The 18,996-nt window shown below is 40.2% G+C and overlaps 1 protein-coding gene across 1 annotated transcript in view; it reads right to left on the reverse strand.

The window, feature by feature from the left end:
- LOC143026604 (endoplasmic reticulum transmembrane helix translocase) overlaps positions 1–18,996 on the reverse strand; it is a 148,190-nt gene that overhangs the window by 63,871 nt on the left and 65,323 nt on the right. Inside the window, exons 7-10 of the mRNA XM_076187283.1 lie at positions 14,284–14,436; positions 13,777–13,959; positions 13,377–13,635; positions 7,966–8,017 (exon numbers count right to left, since the gene is read on the reverse strand). Coding sequence (XP_076043398.1) covers positions 7,966–8,017; positions 13,377–13,635; positions 13,777–13,959; positions 14,284–14,436 — 647 coding nt within the window. The remainder of the gene's footprint in view (positions 1–7,965; positions 8,018–13,376; positions 13,636–13,776; positions 13,960–14,283; positions 14,437–18,996) is intronic.

Here is an 18,996-nt window from a genome sequence, read left to right on the forward strand (position 1 = left end):
TGCTGTAATCAAAATTTCTTTCTGCTCTCCAAATCTGTGGTTGCAATCAAATCTACTATATTTATCTTCTTTACTTTCATAGTCAGATCTTTGGCAGGTGGGCTAAACGTCATGTATTGAAAAAGAGGCCTTGAATTTTTGGGTTCTTTTCCATAGGAAAGGTTCAGCCATTTTATTTCATTATTAGATGCTTCTTTGTTTCATGTTTGTCTGGAATGAACAATGATTTCATTTGAAATGAGCAATGATGATTACTTGGGTACAGCTTCTATTCTATTAGGCATCATCTGCACAGGCAAGTGGTTTGGTGATATGTTCTGGATCTAGTGTTGGGAGATAATTTTTAAAGAAGTTAGTACAATTGAGAAATGAGGAAGTGAGAAATGAGGAGGTGAGGAGAAGAACGGGGGTGGAAAGGGAGTTGGGAGATAAGGTTGATGAAAGAGTATTAGGGTGGTTTGGACACATGGAAAGAATGAGTGAAGAAAGACTAGTAAAAGAGGTATGGATGGCAGATGTGGAGGGAGTGTACATGAGGGGACGTCCTAGGATGAGGTGGATGGATGGGGTGAAGGGGGCTTTGGGGAAGAGGGGAATGTCTGTTGAGGAAGAACGGGAGAGGACAGAAGACAGGGGTGAATGGAGAATGGTTTTATATGGATGATGTTGTGATGCATGAGGTGGAATGGGCGGGGGATGGGGGGTGAGGTAGTATGTGTGAGCAAAATTTGACAAAGCACGAAAGGGATTTCTCCCCATCTCCTTTTAAGCATGGGGGGACGGAGAGGGGGGGGTTGCCGATTTAATGAAGCAGCCTTGCTGTGGATGTGCTGTGGATGTGCTGTGTCTTGCGACACTGCTTCTGACCCAGGGCAGTGGACAAGGTGCAGGGATGACCCGTCATCCAGGAGGTGCTAAGATAAGAGGGAGGGTCGAGGGGTGTGGAGTGTATTCAGGGATGGAATGGGTGGGAATGATTTTATGCCTTTTCCTTTTTGGCTACCTCCCTTGTAAGGGGGAAAAAGCCTTGGTATATGTATGTAGCACAATTGAGAGTACTGCTACTTGGGAGATGCCATTGTGCAGTCTTTTAGTCTTGGAAATTTTGTTGTTTTGGGTTACTCTGTACTGTCAGTCTACTAAGATGTTTATTAGGCATTTCTTGTCACTGTTGTGGATATCTGTCTGTACAATTTTTTATTGCATCTAGGAACTTTCTAAAATGCTTTGTTGATATCCACTGCTACTATTATGGTTCTCTCTGGTGGTATTTTCTTGTCTAATCCCTCCAGCATTTGTTGGGTGATATTTGTGAGCAGTGTGGTGGAGTGGCCCTCTTTGAATTCATGTTGGTTTGAGGAGGTGAGTAGTTTAGTTATGTTTCTGTTACTTATCTTTCTATCAGTTTGGGTATGATGTATAGAAGTGAGATTGATTTGTAGCATGCTACTTTTCAGTTCATTTCTATGGCTTTAATATGGGCATTATGTGGGCTCTTTTCTAAATAGCTGGAATTTTATTGGACATCAAGCAGTATTTGAAAAGATAAGTCAAGAGCTTCATTACATTTATGCCAAGGTGTTTTGGTAATGATAGCAAATACAGTGTTTAGGAAGAAAGTCAAGCATAAGTACACATGGGGGAGGGTGGTTGAGGGAAGGGTGGTAGATAGGGCTTTAATGGACTATAGAGTGGTAACCAGAAGAATAGTAAGAAGAGTTAAGGATGTACATGTTCTAAGGGGAGAGAGTGGGGGTAGTTGAGAGTGGAGGATACATGGAGAAAGAGGAAAAGGACAAAACGTAGGGAGATGCTTAAAGTGAACTGCTTAAACGAGAAAGAAAAGGAGTACAAGAAGCTGAGAGAGGAGTGGGAGGGAGTGAAGGGTAGAGTAGAACTAGGAGTGGAGGAGGAATGGGAATGGTTCAAGGAGGGAGTCACAAGGTGTGCAAAGATGGTGTGTGGAACAAGGAGGGTGAGAGGAAATAGAAGGAAGGGTAGTGGGTGGTGGGATAAGGAAGCAAAGAAGGTTGTAGAAAAGAAGCAAGCATGCACAGACTGGTTAAAAATTGGATGAGAGAATCATGTGAGAGGTACAAAGAAAAGAGAAGTAAAGCATAAGATAAAGGAGGCAAAGAGGAGAGATGTGAAATAGAGTTAGAGTATGACAGAATTTTTTTTAACCACTTCCATACGGTGAAGCCTACATAGGCGGCAGGAGGAGCAAGTGGGTACTAGATGATGCCGACGTCGGCATCTTCATCATATTTATTTTAGTCGTACCTACGTAACTTCCATTCTCTCTAAACTGGCTTCATCATATTTTCTATGATTATCAAAATACACGGGTGAAAGAGAACGAATGATTGAGCACTGACTTTATTTTTTATAATGTGATTATTATGACGCAACATCACACGTCAGGCAGCTAATGCTGCCAGACATACAATGTGCCCAGGAGTGAAGAGGTTAAAGTAATAGAAAGATGTTTTGGAAAGAAATTAAGAGAAGAAGAGGGGGTGAATCAAGTAGAGAAGAAAATGTAAAAGGTGCAGATGGAGAGATGATAATGGAAGAGAAGGCAGTAAGAGGAAGATAGGCAGACTATTTTAGGGAATTGCTAAATGTGAAGGAGGATAGGGAGGGAACGGTTGTTGAAGTAGGAAGTGCAAAGAAAATGACAGTGATGAGTGAGGAAAATGGAGGAGAAATAAGGAAAGATGAGGTGAAGGCAGTTGTTAAGATGATGAGAACAAGTTGGATGGATGTCATGGGTTGGATGGGTGTCATGCAGAATGTCTAAAAAAAAAAAGGAGGTACAGTGATGATGGACAGGCTGGTGAGGTTATTTAATGTTTGTTTAAGAGAAGGTTGAGTGCCCTGGAGGAGTGCCTGTGTAGTTCCACTTTACAAGGGAAAATGTGAAAAGTAAGAGTGTAGTAGTTTCAGAGGGATATATTTTTAAAGTGTAGTTGAGAAGGCTTATGAGAGGTTTTTGATTGAGAGGATTAGGAAAGGAACAGAGGGGGTAATTGGTGAGGTACAGTGTGGGTTTAGGACAGGTAGGGGTTGCATGGACCAGATTTTTATGGTAAGACAGATATGTGAGAAAGCTATATTTCCCTAGTTGTAATATACGGGAGGGGAGCTATGCTTGTGGTGACCCATCTTTGTATCTCTCTGCATCAAGTTTTATCTTAAAATCTTGTATAGTGTTTGCACATACTGTTTTGTTGTCTAATTTGTTCCATGTATTAATCGCTCTGTGTGGGAAACTGTTCCTTTTCAAGTTTTTTCTATAGCTATCTTTTTTCAGGTTTTTTTCCGTGTCCTCTCATTTTACCGTTGTCCCACACTAACAGGTCATTCCTGTCTAAAACTTCCATTCCTTTCATTATTCTGTAGTCAGCAAATCTCCTCTTTCTCTTCTTTGTTCCAGTGTTGGTAGGTTCAGTTTGGATAGTATTTGCTCATATGTTAGTTCGGCGAGAGTTGGTGCTAGTTTGGTTGTCGCTCTTTGTAATCTTTCTAGTTTCTTAATATTCTTTTTGGTGCTGGGTGTCTAAAGTGATGCTGCGTACTCAAGTTTTGGTCTTATTAGTATAGTTAGTATTTTCTTTATCATTTCTTCATATGAAAAGGTAAGGATGTTTTTTGGGTCTATGGATTTGGAAAAGGTTTATGACAGGGTAGACAGGAAGGCACTGTGGGAGATATTGCAGATATATAGAATTGGAGGAAAGCTGTTAAGAGAAGTCAAGAGTTTTTACAAGAGTAGTAGAACCTGTGTTAGAATTACATATGGATAGAGTGAGTCATTCGAGGTAAAGGTGGGACTTCACCAGGGATGTGTAATGTTGCCTTGGCTGTTCAATTTATTCATGGATAGAGTGGTGTGAGGGGTAAACGAAAGGGTAATGGGCCAGGGATTGGAGATGGTTAAAGGAAATGGAGTAAATTGGGAGATAATCCAGTTGTTGTTTGCTGGTGATACTGCACTTGTGGCAGGATCAAAGGAGGGATTAAGGAAGTTAGTAACAGAGTTGGGGAAGGTGTGCAAAAGAAGTTGAAGATAAATGTGGGTAAAAGTAAGGTGATGAGATGTACAAGGGGAGAATGTGGCAGCAAATTGGAAGTGAGTATTAAGGGTCCATCAACATCTTATCAACCACTCTTTGGTCTACTACCCTTTCCCATGTAAACTTATGTTTGGGTCCTCCTTTTAAACACTCTGTTATCACTGACTGCCTTTCTAAACACATTTTCAACATCTTTTCTCCACTAAGATTCTTACCTGGCACCCTAAAATTCCCTACTACTCCATCTATTTCCTCATTCTCTATTCTAGCACTGAGATTCCCCAACAGCACTACATTTTCATTCCTCTTAAAACTCTAAACTCTCATTTAAATCTTTCCAAAATCCTCTTCACTTTTTTCACTATCAGGTATATACAAACTTAAAAAACACATCTTCCATAACAGTTTCACCTTCATCCACGTTTACTGAAATAAAGACCATATGACAGGTTTTTCAAGTACATAGTTGTAACACACATTACTGAAATTAAATAAGAGGAACAAGGAGAACAGGGGGAAGGAGGGAGGGAGACAGGGAGGTAGGGGGGGGATCACTAAATACTAGAAAAGGTTAAGGAGAAGGTAGATCAAATGTCTGGGAAAGGTTAAGGATAAGATAGAACAATTGGCTGGGTGAAAGACATTAGCTAAAAACTGAGGAACAAAAATAAAATAAGGGTGAGCAATTGTCTACTGAGGGTGGACAACGACCTTGAGAGGAAAAAGGGGAATTTGGAGGGCAACTAGGGATAGCTTTATTGATTTTATTTTATTTTTGGCGATAGGTATTAAAGGAGTTAGGATGGGTGAGATATTGAACATGCCTCTATTTTGTTCAAATGTGTTGGATCCTTGTATCATGGCTGCTTTCAAACATTTTCTATGAATCTTGTTGGGCTCATGTACCAGAAGTTCTGCATTCTCCCAGTCCATCAGGTGGTTTTTCCCTTACCTATCTCCCCCATTCCTCTTATTCAATCTGTCATGTGTAATACAACTATATACTTGAAAAAGCCATAACAAGTGAAACATCATACTAATAAATTGTTGCAAGATGACTGAAGGGAATATTCAATCCTTTAGATGTCTAGCACGTACACACACATTAGCTACAGGAGGTAACATCTGACATCTCCAAAGAACTCCTGCGGAACCACCTATTGTGTATGACCTTACTGTGAGCATTTGGGGCAATCATGTCTGACTTCATGCAGTCATTTGAGCCAAGCATCTGGACACCTGTGTCTTACATTGCCAATTGCAGAATCATCATATGACCAATATATTATTTTACATCTGTTTCCACTGCTTGTAAATAAATTACTTATGCATAAATACTGAGTGTCCATATTCAATTCATGTATTGTACATTGTAGAAATACAGTAGATGTGGATAGTAGTGAATAAATTGTATATAGCTCCTTATGTTGGCAACAGCCACCATGTATATATTAATAGCACCATTGGCAACCACCAGAGTTTTCCTCAGGGAATGTTCCAAGATGCTGATTGGTCTAGATGGAGAGAATAAAGCCAATAAACACAATTTCGCCTGTCTCAATGCCTCCAAACTCAATGTAATCACAAACACAAATCTACAAAAGGCTCCATCCTCACATGGTGTTTATTTTGATAGATTTGTCGGTAACTGCCACTTTCATACAAATTCATCCACATTAACACTGATGACACCTACTCCACCACATGCTTTCTTATCTCATTATTTATCAGCAGAGCCATTCCCTCCTCCTCTGGCCCCTCATCATTCCTGGCATTCTGCCCACCACACTCCCAAAGTTACAATCATCCCTCCCTTTCCAAGCTTCATTTAACACTAATACATCCATCTTCCTTCTTACATACTGCCTATATCTTCCCTTTTACTCTCATCTGTACCACAACCAAACACATTTACTGACCCAATTTCTAGGGTTCTGGTTAGAGATCTCTCAAGCTCTCTTATACTTTAACTTTTCATAGTATGAACATAAAGAGAATAGGATCCCTATTTCCATCACTCTGTCTCACTTTTTCCTCTTTTACAACTCGCATAGGAATCATGGCAGCAGAATTCTACCCCTCCCCAACTCCCACAGGAAATAAGAGGTCGAGTCATAGAAGTGGTAAAGGACAGCTTCAAAGGAATAGCATAAAGGAGGGACAGTCATAGTACAAAAGTACCATCATTCCTCTATGGATAGAGATTTTACTCTAACAAAGACAAAAGATGTGTGGCTCCAGTCTGTAGAGGTATCCCCAAAACAGTCTCTAAAGTACTGGCTGTATGCTACCATGGAATCACAACTGCATGATAACATGTAGTCAATATGACACATCCCATTATATAAACCTTCCTGATGACCCTGTCATAAGCCTCCTCTAGATCTATAAAATATATCTATATACCAAGGGCTTCATCCCCTTATAAGGGAGGTAGCAGGCACCCATTCCCATCCACCACCCTTGTTTCCCTCTTATCTTAGCTTCTCATGGATGAAGGGTCATCCCTGTCTCCTACCTGCTGCTATGTCTGAAGGAATGCAGCAAGACAGCGCATCTACAGCAGGGTAACTTTACTTACATAGCAACCCCCTCTCTGTTCCCTCATGTGAAAAAATGAAAATACATGGAGAATTTCCTTCTGGCTGTGTCAAAATATCATCCATACACAATCATCCTCCATTCACCCCTATCCCTTGCCTTCCCCATCCTTACTCAACAGACATTCCCCTCTTGCTCAAAGCCCGTTTCATCCCATCCATCCATCTCATCCTCAGTTGTCCCCTCAAACTGACTCCACCCACCTCTGCTTTCCATACTTCTTTTACTAATCTTTCTTCACTCATTCTTTCCATAAGTCCAAACCATCCCAATAACTTCTCCTTTCTGTCTCTTATTCCAAGTCTCCCCCCACCCCCATACCATGTTGTAGGCACAATCACCCCTTCATATAAGCTTTTCTTTGCATCCATTCCCACATGTCAATTTCTCATGACACTTTTCATTCCCACAAAACATTTACTCACTTCTCTCAATCTACAGTTTACCTCCACCCCCCTCCATAAAAGCCCCCAAAAAACATCTCTACCTTTAGCCAAAAAGTTGCATATCTTACTACAAAAAATAAATCTATACACCCTCTTCCTTTCCTAAGCCTACATTGTCCCCAATTACTCCCTGTTTCATTCCTAATCCTCTCAATCAATTCTCTCTTATGTGCTTTTCCCACTACACTTAACAGTGTGATCCCTGCTACATTCATATTTGTTTCCTTCCTTTGCATAGTGTCTTTTGGCATTCCCTCTCCCCCCTCCAACACAAAGGAATCAGGAAGAGGTAGAGTCGAGGATGTGGTAAAGGACAGGTTGAAGGGAACAGCATAAAGGATAAAGCAGGGACAGCAGTAGTACAAAAGTATCATAATTTCTTAACGAGTGGAGATTTCAAACTCTAATTCAGAGAAATGATGTTTGGCTCTGGTCAATTGGGGCACCCTAACAGTCCTTGAATTAGTGATTCCAAGTTACCATGTAGTCAATATCCCTGTATAATGAATACATGATATCTTAAAAATTACAGAGAAAATTTTGACCTTTTTACTGCTTTTCATGACTTACACGTTTGTTATGGCAGCACCCATGCAAGCTTATTCAGATGAGGGATACCCTGTGTGCAGCTAGAGAATTTTTGGTATCTAATTAACCCCTTCACTCCCATTCACACTTACAAATGTGTTACAGCAGTTGGTATTGATTCTGCCTAGCTGTGTGATACCTTCTGTTTTGCACAAGGATAAAAAATACATAGGTAAAGGAGGAGTGATAAAGGAATGATACATAGGCATAAAAATGTAAATAAAATTGAAATAAGGAAAAAAATGTCTTACCTGAACTGTTTCTGGAGGAGCCTCTATTACAGGTGTAACTTTACTTGTTCCACTGAAAGGCAAGTGTATGCATTAGAATATGTAGAGAAACATAATTTTCATCATATCATTCAGTTCCCCTTTGAAACTGTGCTATCCAATTTACTCTTTCATATACAATTTATTTACAGTTATTCATTATATCCCTGTAATTTTCTATATAGAAAAAGGTGAACATACATTCATATTCATAACCATAAGACAAAGTACCAACAGAATGGGAGGCAATAGAATAAACAAAATCACATTTTTACTTGACACCTTGAACTTGAGCGATTATGGTTTAATTTATCTCATCCACCCACTTTTTCCTAGGTCTATCTCCTGCTCTCACTTCATGAGAATCATCCACAACTATGCCTCCACAGCATGGTTCCTGATAATCAACTAGATAGTTGTAGATTTTTGGGTGCAAATGTGGCAGGAAAGGGAGGAGTGGGGGTGGAGGTAGAATGTAGATTGAGAGAAGCGAGTAAATACCTTGGGGGATTAAAAAGTGTAATGAGAAATAGACATTTGGGAATGGATGCTAAGAGGAGATTGTATGAAGGAGTGATTGTGCCAACAGCACTGTACGGGGCAGAAACATGGAACATAAGAGAGGAAGAGAGAAGGAGTTTGAATGTGTTTGAGATGAAATGCCTGAGAAGTATGATAGGGGTTACTAGGCTAGATAGAGTGAGAAATGAGGTGAGGAGGAGAACAGGGGTGGAAAGGAAGTTGGGAGATAGGGTTGATGAAAGAGTATTAGGATGGTTTGGACACATGGAAAGAATGAGTGAAGAAAGATTAGTAAAAGAGGTGTGGAAGGCAGAGGTGGAAGGAATGAACATGAGGGGGCGTCCTAGGATGAGATGGATGGATGGGGTAAAAGGGGCATTGGGAAAGAGGGGAAGGTCTGTTGAGGAAGGATGGGAGAGGACAGAAGATAGGGGTGAATGGAGAATGGTTGTGTATGGATAATGCTGTGATGCATGAGGGTGAGTGGGTGGGGGATGGAGGGTGAGGGAGTATGTATGAGAAATAAATTGATGCAGCCTGAAGGGATTTCTCCCTGTCTCCTTTTCTGCATGAGGGGATGGAGAGAGGGGTTCGCTGAATTGATGAAGTGGCCTTGCTGTGGACATGCTGTGCCTTGCAACACTGCTTCTGACGACCTAGGGCAGTGGACAAGATGCAGGGATGACCCATCATCCAGGAGGTGACAAGATGAGAGGGATGAGGGTCGATGAGAGTGGAGTATGTAGGGGATGGAATGGGTGGGAGTGGTTTCTATGCCTTTGTCTTTTGGCTACCTCCCATGTAAGGGGGAAAAAGCCTTTGGTATATGTATGTAACTAGACAAACACAAACAATAGATTCTATAGAATGAAGTATTGAGAATAATAGCAGGATGCATCAAAACCACCCTAATTGGAAACCTGCATACAAAAATAAAAATCCTCAACATAAAACACTACATGAAAATGACAAGAACATAATTCTATGCAAAAACCCTTAATAACACACATCACTCTATATCTCACAAGCACCACCAACAGAATAGAACAAAAAACTACACCAGCAGCATACTACTCAAACATTTGTAACAACCTAACACCAACACCTTTACCATGCAAAATATTCACATAAAAATACATAACCAGTATACTTTCAGATCACTAAACAAGCCCTTCAAGACAGACCACCTAACTCAATATTTCTATAATTCCCAAACATTAGCCCCACAAAAAACACTGTCACGCTTGCACTCAGGACACCATCCAGCATTGAAACAGTACCAACACAGAATAGACCTGACCATGCCAAATTAGGTCAGGGGAAGACGCCAAGATACTACAGGAAGATCTTCTTAACAAAGAGTTCATATGGATGAAATGGCAAATAAACTTCAGTATCTCAAAGTGCAAAGCATTAAATGTAAGCTTACACAACCCAGAAAGCAGACATAGCTTCGACATTTCTGGGGTGTAGGTATATTGTGTATGTATAACTTTAAGAGTGTGGTGGTTAGAACCGAGCCCTATGGTACTCTGTTCTTAAAGCTTCTGGTGTGAGATGACTGGCCATTATATGACACATAGGCATTTCTATCTGCCATATTTTGGTATTATTGTATTGTATATTCTGTTTGTGAGATTGTGACAAAGGATGGCATTGAAAGCTTTACTAATGACTAGTGTTATGAGAAGTTTTGTGTGAAGGCCTATCTGAATTGATGCCTTCGAACACACTTTGTGCAAGATCTATCTGAAATGTGTTTGTGGAGTGTGGTGGTCTAAAATCATGTTGTGATTTGGCAAAGGAGATGTGTGATGTGACAAGTTGTAGTATGAGGTATAGAGTATCTCGTACAGTTTTTTGGTGTTGTTTCATGATTGAGTTGACAAAGATTTGCTAGTTTAGTGTTTTTGTTCATGAATTTTGTTGATCTAATATTAGGTGCTTGTATTTGATCTGTTATGTTCTGAAGGATAGCTGTGGGGGTGGCATGTTAGAGTATATTGTGATGTCTAATGAGGCCTTGAATTTCTAGTGAAATTTAGGTTGTGTAATTATCTGTTGCCTCTGGGGATGTATTTCTTGACTACATTTTATATGGTTGTACTGAAGGTGTGCACAGTAGTGTCTATGTCTGTGATTGATGTACTGTTCAGTGTCTTGAAGTGTTGTTCTACCATGAGTTGCACTAACTGATTCATGGGTGGGTGGTGGGGGGTTAATTTTGAGTTTTTGTTGGCTTTTACCACTCTCTTTATTTTGCTATTATCAACTTTTACAGCAATTTTGTTGGTTAGTTTGTCCCTGTTTTCTTTCTGTTTGTATGAATGTTTCTATCTAATTGCTTTAGATGTTCTTTTTCTTATTCTGTTCTATTGTTTCTTTTTTGAATTATTACTTTTTTCTTTAGGGAGGCTATCACTTGTTTGTAGTTGAGGTTCTATTTTTTCTGTAGCCTCTAGGAATGTGTTTTTTATTTGCCTTCTGGATGGTAGTTATTTTGTTTAATGATTTATCCAGGGTCAATTTTAAACTATTCTATCTCTTTCTCTATACCTTCTGAGTACTTTTGCCACTTTGTTTTATAGTAGTTTATAAATATTTTCTTGATCATGGGTTGTATTTTCTCTTGCAGTTCTATGATAATCTTTACTGGGAAATCATTTAATCCATTACCCCTGGTCTCCCTTGCAAAAGACCAGCAGCCTCCAGGAAACTAGTAACTGCCCCAGAAAAGATATATTGTGTCAATGTCTGGATACTGTTAGTGTGGGGAATAGTAGTATCAGGTATTCTGTGTCTTCTGTGTGATGATTGCATCTAGAGCAGTTTGAATCTGTGGCCAGGCCTATTCTATGCTGGTATTATCTTAATGCTTGATCAGGTCCAGGGTGCAGCTGTGCAAGTGTTCTTGTCTGGTGTGGGAGGTTTTCTATGTGGGGCTTATATCTGAAGGTTGCTATAGTAATGAGTTAGGTGGTCTTTCTTGATGGGATTAAAATCTCTCTTTATCAATGTCAACTGCATTTCTTACATTTTTTTACACATGGAGAATTGCTCTCCTCTCCCTACCATTCTGAGTCAGTGATATAGAAATAGTCTCACACTAAAGTACCTCAGTCAACTTATGTGGAAACTGGAGCATGTTGGAGGACTGAAAAGCAAACTACTAGAATGAATGAAAGATTTTTTGAAGGGAAGATACATGAGGACTGTAGTAAAGAATGAGATGTCAAGATGGAGAGCAGTAAAACGTGGAATTCCACAAGGTTCAGTGCTTGTATCAATAACGTTTCTTGTCTAAAGAAATCTGTGGGAGGTTTTGAGAACCAATGCCAGTCACTATGGCTCAAGGCAACAACTAACTGTTTGAATACCGTATTTTCCAGCGTATAGTGCGCATATTTTTTCTGTTGGAAGGGCCTAAAAATGGGGGGTGCGCGTCATCAGGTGGTGCGCATTATCTACGGCCTACGATAAAAATTCTGCGGCTGTGTGTGTAATTTTTTCCACAACAACGTGACGATGTTGGCTGTCACAAAGTCGGGAGGTACACTTCTCCGTGACGTTCTGTGAGAACAAGAAGAACAGCCATGGTGACATGAAAGAATACGCCAGCATGGGCTACCGTATATAAATATTTGGTAGAGGTAGGCATTTATCGAATCTTATTTTTCATGTTTAAATAGGCCTAAACACCATGAAACATAATCAATATTCATGATATTTGCCCATGTTCACAGCATCCTAGTTTGAATTTTTATGTTGGCTTTGTTGCTTCACTTTAGGTATGGTACAAATTCTGTTGCGGCTGTTCATAAACTCGTGTCAAACACCTGACTACAACACCCTCTTTCGGGAGTTATATTAACTAAACGTCACCTCGATGAGAGACTGTCCTATTTCACCACTGTCATTGCAGGTTCAAAGCTAAAACGAAACAGTCTGTAGTTTGTTTCAGTATTAAATAAAAAATGGTAAAGACGAATTATTTCCTCAAGATATAAAATGAACATTTTCTGTAAAAATCCCGAAATTTTTCTGTATATTTTACTTTCAATAAACTTTTTTTAGATCATATATCCTACAAACTATTTAAGCTACAAAGTAATAAGGGACCAACGCACAACATGAGTCATACACCGGTACATGTAGTTCCGACTTTTTCTTAGTTGTGTCCTGATTGATGCCTAAACTGACACTTAATTTAGTGACAAATCAATAGATTTCCCAGCGGTGGCTCTAGCCAATGAAAAATACTTCTCCATGTAACCTCGTTCACATGATATAAATACCGAGGTAAAACTGCGTTATAGACAAATGCGATCGGGCATGCGTGTTATACGTCGGTGCGCGCTATCTGTGTACTGAGATAACGATGTGCATGGGTGCGCATTATAACCCGATGCGCATTTTAAGCCGGAAAATACGGTAGGTTGTTTAATGGGGTTGTTACTTAATCATGCTTAGGTTGGGGAGTTGTGCTAGTATTTTGTGTCCTCTTCAATCTGCTGTTTGTATGTTATGCCAGACTGGATGATGTGTATTCAGATCATCTGCCTGGTAAAGGACAGTTTAAAGGGAATAGTAATTAAGGAGGGGCAGTTTTAGTACAAAAGTAGCATCATTCCTCCTGTAGAGATTTTACTCTAGTACAAATAAGTGATGTGTGGCCCTACTCCATAGGGACACCCCAAAACAGTACCTACAGCACTGCATTAGCTGATGTTACCATGCAGTCCTCACCCAAATCCACACAGAAAAGTTTCACACCATAAAACATATAGCCGTTCTCTGTTTGTACTAAAATTCTCATTAAAAACTTGATAAAAATATATTCAAACATGCATTTTATCATTCAGAAAACTTACTCAAGGCCAGCAACACCTTCCACCACTAAGTCGTCACTTGTGAGTGTGCCCGTCTTGTCAAAGCAACATACATCAATTTTCCCAGCGAAAGGTATTCTGAATGGTTCAGTGCAATAAACTAGAAGCTTAGACAAGGAGATGAGAGATGTGTTGACTGCTAAGGACAATTCTATTGGCAGTTCTGGAGGTACTACTGATGTTAAGATCAATGTACATTCTAAGAAGAGTTTGTAACGATTCCTGTCTGGGTTCTCCATTCCTAAAACAGAATATAATATAGCTTTTATCATTCATCCCAAAAAACTAACAACAAATACAACTGACAATAAAATATCAGCCATTAATAGCAAAATGTATTTAGGCAAAGGTTTCACAATTAGCAAATACAGTAAAGGCTTACCCTTGATCCATACATATGATGCAGCAGCAATTGCAAACACTAAGAGGAAAAGGATAAAGGCAAATGTCTCCAAATTGTTGGCTGTAACCCTGCTGACTCCATAAAGAATGGTTCGCAACAATTTACCCTGGGCAGTATTAAAGCTGGTGCGCAACACATAGCAAACACAGCCATTATCAGGGGCTGGTGCACATAAAAAAAAGAAAAAGGGCAAATTTTGAAACATACAATTATCATAATTTGAAAATTCTTCATGTAAACATCAAAATACAAGAATAATTTGGGTAAAGGTAATTCTGGATTTTTCCTTTTCACATACAAGACCTGAATTTCAAGAGATTAATCAAAACCTTTCCATAGTTTGTCTGGTAAGTTGATTTTAAGGGGTAATTCAATGAGACTTCTGTACATCAAGCTAATGGCCAAAGTAAATATAAAATATGCACTACTATATTCTTTCACATCCTGATAATAAAAACACATTCTTAATTCTCTTTGAATAATTACCTCTGAGTCCTGTGACAGTCTTGCTGGGTGGAGTGTGTTGAACCACTTTTGTGCCTCCAAACAAACAATGAAGCTTTGCATCTGATACAAGGTCAAGTGGTCTATCTAACTCCATCACTTCCAAACTTTCTTTCATCTGTGGTACTGATTCTCCTGTTTAAAAAGAAATTACAAAAAATCACTTGTTATTTTAGTCATAATAATGTGGGGAAGTTTCTGTCACAAGCTAGCCAGATGGAAAAACATGGAAGGATAAGTCACCAGTTGTCAGGCTCTCCTGAAGAAGATCATAAATCAATCAATCAATCAACAGGTAAATAAATTAAAAAGTTGAGGAAGCATAGTGTAAGTTGGAGAGAAATTTAGGGCCTATTCTGGAGACCAAGAGCCAGCTCGTCTATGCTGCACCTCCAGAAGAGGAGGGCAGGTTCATGGGTTTGCAAGATGGACAGGTGAGAGATAATTATCTGATGCCATCTTGCAGTAAACCATTGTCTATTCAAGGGTTAAAGACATATAGAGAAAAGTAAAAGAGGAGACAGCAACCTTCCTCATTCATTCATTCATTCCTTATTCTCAAACCACCTTATTACTCTTCTTCCAACCCCCATTATCTGCCCCAACTCCACATCTCTCACTCTTCCCATTCTTGAAACACTTATCATACTTCTCAATCATTAACAACTTTCTATATATGTCTATCTATATATCAAAAAGCCTTTTCCCCCTTACGAGGGAGGTAACCAGCTAAGGCATTCACCCACATTTCACCCATTCCACATCCATCCACAGCCCATTTGTCTTCTCTATTATCTTAATTCCTTGTGCATGAAGGGGACCATCCTTGCCCCCTGCCCACTACCTAAGTAAAAAGTATTGCAGCAAGACATTGCACCTCCACAGCAGGGCCTGATAACCAAGTTGGTTTCCCAGTGCTTCGTTACATAGAGACCCTCCCTACTCATCTACTCATGAGTAATTAGAGAAGATGAGGAGAAATTCCTTTGAGCCCAATAAATTTATCATCCATTCACAACCATTCTCCACTCAAATCTATCTCTTGCCCACTAATGCTGCAGTGTCTGGCTTGCAAGAAGCTACACCACTTGTTCAAGGTGGAAGAGGAGGACACTCTCCCACCCCCCAGGATGGATCCAAACTCAAGAAACAACCATGAATAACAAATGGGCACATTAATCCCAATCTCCCCAAGGAGGTGCTGGCCCCTTGGGGCAGCACCTGGTCTCCAGACTGGGCCAGCGAGTCACTTCTTGCACTCTCACATACATACATACATATACCAAGGCTTTTTCCCCCTTACAAGGGAGGTAGCCAAAAAGGAAAAGGCATAATATCATTCTCACCCATTCCATCCCTGAATACACTCCACACCCCTCCACCTTCCCCCACATCTTAGCACCTCCTGGATGATGGGTCATCCTTGCACCTTGTCCACTGCCCTGGGTCAGAAGCAGTGTCACAAGACACAGCACATCCACAGCAAGGCTGCTTCATTAAATCGGCGACCCCCCCTCTCCGTTCCCTCATGCATAAAGGAGAAGATGGGGAGAAATCCCTTCAGGCTGCGTCAAAAATTGCTCACACATACTACCACACCCCCTATCCCCCCCGCCCACTTCCACTTCATGCATCACAACATCATCCATATAAAACTATTCTCCATTCACCCCTGTCTTCTGTCCTCTCCCGTCCTTCCTCAACAGACATTCCCCTCTTCCCCAAAGCTCCCTTCACCCCATCCATCCACCTCATCTTAGGACGTCCCTTCATGTGAAAATCCATGTGAACAAGTTGTATAGACATGGTAAAGGAAACATGGACTGGAGGTGAAGCTTTTATTCCTGACGTTTCGTCGTTAGACGAAACGTCTATACAACGTCCCTTCATGCTCACTCCCTCCACATCTGCCTTCCATACCTCTTTCACTAGTCTTCATTCATTCTTTCCATGTGTCCAAACCATCCTAATACTCTTTCATCAACCCTATCTCCCAACCCCCTTTCTACCCCTGTTCTCCTCCTCACCTCCTCATTTCTCACTCTATCCAGCCTAGTAACCCCCATCATACTTCTCAGACACCTCATCTCAAACACATTCAAACTCCTTCTCTCTTCCTCTCTTATGTTCCATGTTTCTGCCCCTCACACACTACTTCCAACTATCTCTATCATATCCCTGTTTTTTCAAGGAGGTCAGTACATCAGCATCTGCCCTCCCACTTCTCCTATTAGCTGACAACATAGAAACAAACTCAGGTCTTACATTTGCCCCACATGCACTACACCCATTAAATGCACATATCCATCAAATGCAACATATGACAAAATATATGTATATAAAAAAATAAAGTTTTCCAGTTTTGAAAATTTCCTGGCGTTTTTATGATATTTATGACCACCTTCCAAAATCCGGCAAAAATGTTCCATTGTGTAAGGAATCTGATTGGCTGAGAGAATGGTGAAGTCATGGCAACTGAGACAACTGATTAGCCGAGAGTTGTGACGTCACGGCAACGGAGACGACTGATTGGACGAGAACACTGATGTCACGGCAACGGTGATGATTGATTGGCCGCGAGCGAAGGGCAGGGAGTAGAAGAATGAGTTTCCCCAACTTTATACCTCACTCAAAAAAACCTCTGTAACAGCCGTGCGAAGTGAGCAATAAAAACTGTAAACAACACAACTTTCATGCCCACAGACCAAAACATAAACACACCTTAAATACATAAATACATGCATATACCAAGAGGTTTTCCCCCCTTACATGTGAGGTAGCCAAAATCAAAATGCAGAATTCCACTCTCACTTATTCCACCACCCCCATTCACCACTGCTCACATCTTGGCTCCTCCTGGATGATAGGTCATCCCTACATTTCACCCATCGCCCTAGGTCAGAAGCAATACAGCAAGACACAGCACATCCATAGCAAGGCTACTTCATTCAATCAGTAACATAGGGAGAAATCCCTTTGGGCTGCATCAAAATAGAAAAGATAAACAGGGAGTAGTCATGATATTGACCAAAAAGGGTTTAAATGTGACAAAGATAAATGAAGGCAAATATAATGTGGAATTAATTATGATTAAAGTTGTTATAAAAATATGAAAAGTAGAAAATTTGTAGTAGTATACGTGCCACCAAAAACACAGGCTTGGTCTGATAGTGATCATTCTAAATTGCTGTTAGACACAATGAATGTTCTAAATGAGTTACTGAAAGAGGGTGGTTACATAGTAATTATGGGTGACTTTAATGCAAAAGATATAATCTGGGAAGAAATGATAGTAAAAGGGGGAGAAGAACTTTGGAGCAACATTCTGCTGGTTATGACCATTGAATACACCTTAACACAATGGGTTAAGGAAAATACTAGATATAGAAACAATGAGGAACCATCAAAACTAGACTTAGTATTCACTTCTGAACCTAATATCATGAACAAAATGGAGTATAAGACACCAATTGGGAAGAGTGACCATATACAAATAGAATATAAATTAAAAGAACAAAACAATGTGAGAAGGAATGAAAAACATAGAGAAGGAAGGTTAATGTACAACAAAACAGATTTTGTAAAACTTAGAAAAAAAATTCAAAACACAAACTGGGATAAATTTTCCAAAGAGGAAACAAAGATGGAAGACAAATGGAACATATTTAAAGAAAAGTACAAGGAAGGAATTGATAAATATGTACCAAAGAAGCAAAAAGAGATTTATATAAAGTGTTGGTATAACAAAAGGTGCAGCGAGGCTAAAGACAGAAGAAAAATCCTAGTAAAGATGGAAAAAAGACAAAAAACATCCACATGGCAAACATATATAAAACTTAGGAATGAATATGTTGCAGAATGCAGAATGTCTGAAAAAAGGAGGTACAGTGAAGGTGGACTGGCTGGTGTGGTTATTTAATGTTTGTTTGAGAGAGGGTAGAGTGCTGGAGGACTGGAGGGGTGCCTGTATAGTTCCATTTTACAAGGGAAAAGGAGACAAGTGTGAGTGTAGGAGTTTCAGAGGGATTAGCTTGTTATGTGTAGTTAGGAAGGCTTATGGGAGGATCCTGATTGAGAGGATTAGGAGAGGAACAGAGGGAGTAATTGGTGAGGAACAGTGTGGATTTAGGATGGGTAGAAGTTGCATAGATCAGATTTTTGTGGTAAGACATATGTGTGAAAGCTGTAGGAAAGGGGAAGGATGTTTTTTGGGCTTATATGGATCTGGAAAAGGCTTATGACAGGGTAGACAGGAAGGCACTGTGGTAAGTTTTGTAGATATGCAGGATAGGAGGAAAGCTTTTATGAGCTGTCAAGAGTTTTTACGAGCTTAGTAGAGCATGTGTCAGGATTAGAAATGGAGAGAGTGAGTGGTTTGAGGTAAAGGTGGGACTTCGTCAGGGATGTGTTATGTCACCCTGGATGTTCAACTTATACATGAATGGGGTGGTGTGAGAGGTAAATGCAAGGGTGATGGGTCAGGGACTGGGGATGGTTAAAGAAAATGGAGAAAAGTGGGAGGTGAGCCAGCTGTTGTCTGAACGACACTGCACTTATAGCAGGATCAGAGGAGGGATTGAGGAAGCTAGTGACAGAGTTTGGGAGAGTGTGTGAAAGAAGGAAGTTGAAGATAAATGTGGGTTAAAGTAAGGTGATGAGATGTACAAGGGGTGAAGGTGGCACAGACTGGAAGTG

This window comes from Oratosquilla oratoria, chromosome 6 (assembly GCF_046742065.1).
Source record: "Oratosquilla oratoria isolate Oo_2021 chromosome 6, ASM4674206v1, whole genome shotgun sequence".
Classification (NCBI taxonomy): domain Eukaryota; kingdom Metazoa; phylum Arthropoda; class Malacostraca; order Stomatopoda; family Squillidae; genus Oratosquilla; species Oratosquilla oratoria.